At 46.3% G+C, this 3,150-nt stretch overlaps 1 protein-coding gene across 1 annotated transcript; it reads left to right on the forward strand.

Annotated features, from left to right (window-relative positions):
• Positions 1-457: 457 nt before the first annotated feature.
• On the forward strand, positions 458-2,671 carry LOC135080282 (uncharacterized). The gene is made up of 3 exons (XM_063974969.1): positions 458-509; positions 567-718; positions 1,066-2,671. The coding sequence occupies exons 1-3, from the start codon at positions 458-460 to the stop codon at positions 1,834-1,836; spliced, it is 975 nt and encodes a 324-aa protein (XP_063831039.1). The 3' UTR covers positions 1,837-2,671.
• The last annotated feature ends 479 nt before the right edge of the window (positions 2,672-3,150 follow it).

The following is a 3,150-nucleotide window of genomic DNA, read 5'->3' on the forward strand; positions in this document are numbered from 1 at the left end:
ATATGGTCTGGCATTCTACCATCTTGTTGTCTATGATTTGAGGAGTTTCAATTTTTAAATTGGTGATCTTTTTCCCACATTACGTTCTAACATGTCCATTTGCATGTTCAGCCGGACAACATGAACATGCCAGCGGCAGAGACACTCCATAACGATGAAGACCCAGAGCAGCAGCAGAAGCGGCAGCAACTCATCAATTTCGGCCACGCACAGTGGGGCTTCAACAACTGGAGCTGGACGGTTACTAAACAGGATCTCGGTGAGCAACCATCCACCTTTTATTGCAGTGGCTCTTAACCGGTGGTCCGCGGACCACTGGTGGTCCCTGGAAGCATTTCAAGTGGTCCACAAAGTGCACTTGCACACCCAGGTCAAAACCACTTTTAACAGATTTTTGCAGTCAAAATGGTTTTGACCGATTATAAGGTGGTCCCTGACAAGACAGAAATTTGGTAAAATGGTCCCTCATGACTTAAAGGTTAAGAACCACTGTTTTATTGCATGGAGATGTACATTATTTGTCTTGGAAATTTTATTAATTAACTGTATTTGTTGCTCTTTTGCAGATTTTGTAGATTTCACAAACGGCAAATATTGTGCTGGAGTGTGCGCATACGTCTCCGTCGCCGTCAAGAGCTTCGATATACACAGAGAGAACATCGGATACGCCACATCACTCGCCGTCAACAAGGGATTCGCCATTTACAAGTCCAGAAAGGTATCACTCTTAATCAAATCTACACTACAAAACTTATTATAAATGCGAAAGTTTGGATGTCTGGATGTTTGTTACTCTTTCACGCAAAAACTACTGAACGGAATTTCATGAAGCTTTACAGTATTATCCTACTAATATTTTATAAATGCGAAAGTTTGGATGTCTGGATGTTTGTTGTTCTTTCACGCAAAAACTACTGAACGGATTTTGATGAAACTTTACTGTATTATTGTTTATAACCCAGAATAACATATAGGCTATAATTTATGAAGATCTGTGACAAACTAAATTTCACGCGGGTGAAGCCGCGGGCCAAAGCTAGTTTATAACAATTTCTTCGATTTCAGTGCGCAGTAACGAACGCCCTGCGGGAGACGCTGCTCAGCTTCGGCGGCAGCGTCGCGACTGAGCTGGCCGAGCTGCTCGAGTCCCACAAGGCGGTCACGCCCCCGCCCGCGCCTCACCCCGCCCCCGCGGCCGACGAGAACAACCAGAACGCGCCCAACAAGATGGCCGACGCCGCGCCCAAGAACTCGCCGCTCAACCGCGGCCCGCGCAAGGAAGACTGCCCCGCCAACAACCGCGCTCTCCAACCGCAGATCAAGAATGCGCCCGTCGCCACCGCGCACCCCATGCCCGCCCCCGCGCTCGCCCCGCGCCCGCCCCGCCCCCCCGTGCCCCCCGCCCCTCTGCGACCCAACTCCAACGTAAGTTTCGTGCTCCAACCCGTCATGCCGCCGCTGTATCCAGCTCGCCTGCCGCCGCCCGCGCCCCCAGTCTACCCGAACTACTTCGAGTACACCGGCCCGTGGCACTTCGCCTACGAGACCTACGACCGCCCCCACGGCAACGTCAACCTCAACTTCAACGCGCCTCCCAAGAACCTCGTCGTCAACGGGCGCGGCTCCGTCGAGTGCAAGAACGCCTGCCGCCAGGAAGGCGAGCCGGTTCAGTTCGCGCCGCAGCAGGGCGCCGGCTGCTGGATCAAGCCGACCATCTTCTACGACGGCTTCTGGACGGAGCAGAAGGTCAAGAAGTGGGTCGCCGAGCAGGTGGAGAAGCAGTTCCCGGAGGAGGCGTCGCACAAGTCGGCCTCGCCCGACGCGCCCAAGTCCTGAGGTCGGACGTTTAAACTGTTCTTTTCCCCGATTTGATTGATCGAATGGCGTCGGATGATAAAATCGTGATCAGATTTTTTTTGACAATCTCACACAGCGCCATCTAGCCCCAAAGTAACCAATTAATATGCTTGTGTTATGGGTGCTGGCTTTTACTTTTCGCTCTCTAGGTTTGGTAATTTTGGTATCGCTCCGTTCGTGTCATTCCGGTTTTGAAACCGCAACTGTTTAGGCTTATGGTTTTCGCATTTGTCCCACTCGTTTTTTATTAATTTTTTTCTGTACCACCGAACCTTGAGAAAGGTGATGGGATAGTGTTAGAGGCATGATTTGCCAATTTGGTTCTATTTTGAAAGTGGACTGATCACAGTCGACTTTCGTCTGCTCGCGTACGATTGCGTAGCAGCAGTATTACAATTTTAGGAGTGTGGACGCCACCAGTCAATTTGGCTTGTGTCCCATGTCAGAGTATTATATCGTTTGCAAGTCGAAATACTGAAAGATAATCGAATTTAAAGTTAAACATGGTGTCCACAAACCTATTATTGTGATTTATTTTTAACCGACTTCGAAGACGGAGGAGGTTGTTTCTTGTAGGCTCTACGTTAGCGGAGCCGTCGCGCAGTGCTATCGCGTGCCCGGTCCTTGACGCGTAGGGTATTTGACTTTTAAATTATAAGTAAAATAAAATAGAAGGTTGTAGTATCAAAATTTGCTCAATGTTATCCCAAAACTTAATAAATATAGAATACGAGTGATTATTCTTACATGAAGTCAAATACCCTAAAAGCAATTTATGATAAAAAGAACTATAAAAATTGACATAGACGAGACACGCTTTTTGTTCGCGATTTTTTCGGAATTTTACCAATTCGGCAAATATTATTATAACCGTATGGGAAAATTAATTCCAAAAGACACTTCGAAAACAAAAGTGTGGCTCCACTGTAATAATAAGGGCAGATATAGCATGAATTTTGTCATCTTTATGTACTCTTATCACTCACAATAGCATATTATAACAATTAATTATTCACATATTTCACGATGGTCTCACTAAATCGCACGCGATAGTACTTATCACTGTGTCTATGATATTTTAGAAACTAGGTGTAGTCTATGGATAATGGTTTGGTGAATGTATTTAGTATTAAACTTTTGGAGGTGCGAGTTTGAAATCTCAAAAATGGTACACTATTTTTTAAAGAATTTTTTCGAGTTATTATACTATCGAGTAAGTGTTATGTCGAAGTTTCGAACGTAGGTTAGTGGCTTTGGTCTTAGGTGCAGTCCCTAGTTAGAGGGAGTGAGGGA

Source organism: Ostrinia nubilalis, chromosome 17 (genome assembly GCF_963855985.1).
Source record: "Ostrinia nubilalis chromosome 17, ilOstNubi1.1, whole genome shotgun sequence".
Taxonomy (NCBI): Eukaryota; Metazoa; Arthropoda; class Insecta; order Lepidoptera; family Crambidae; genus Ostrinia; species Ostrinia nubilalis.

Coding starts and splice junctions, on each gene's coding strand:
- LOC135080282 (XM_063974969.1), top strand. CDS start 458: ATGGTCCCTCATGACTTAAAGGTTAAGAACCACTGTTTTATTGCATGG. Junction 510..566: donor CTGTTTTATTGCATGGAGAT/GTACATTATTTG, acceptor GCTCTTTTGCAG/ATTTTGTAGATTTCACAAAC. Junction 719..1,065: donor CCATTTACAAGTCCAGAAAG/GTATCACTCTTA, acceptor CTTCGATTTCAG/TGCGCAGTAACGAACGCCCT.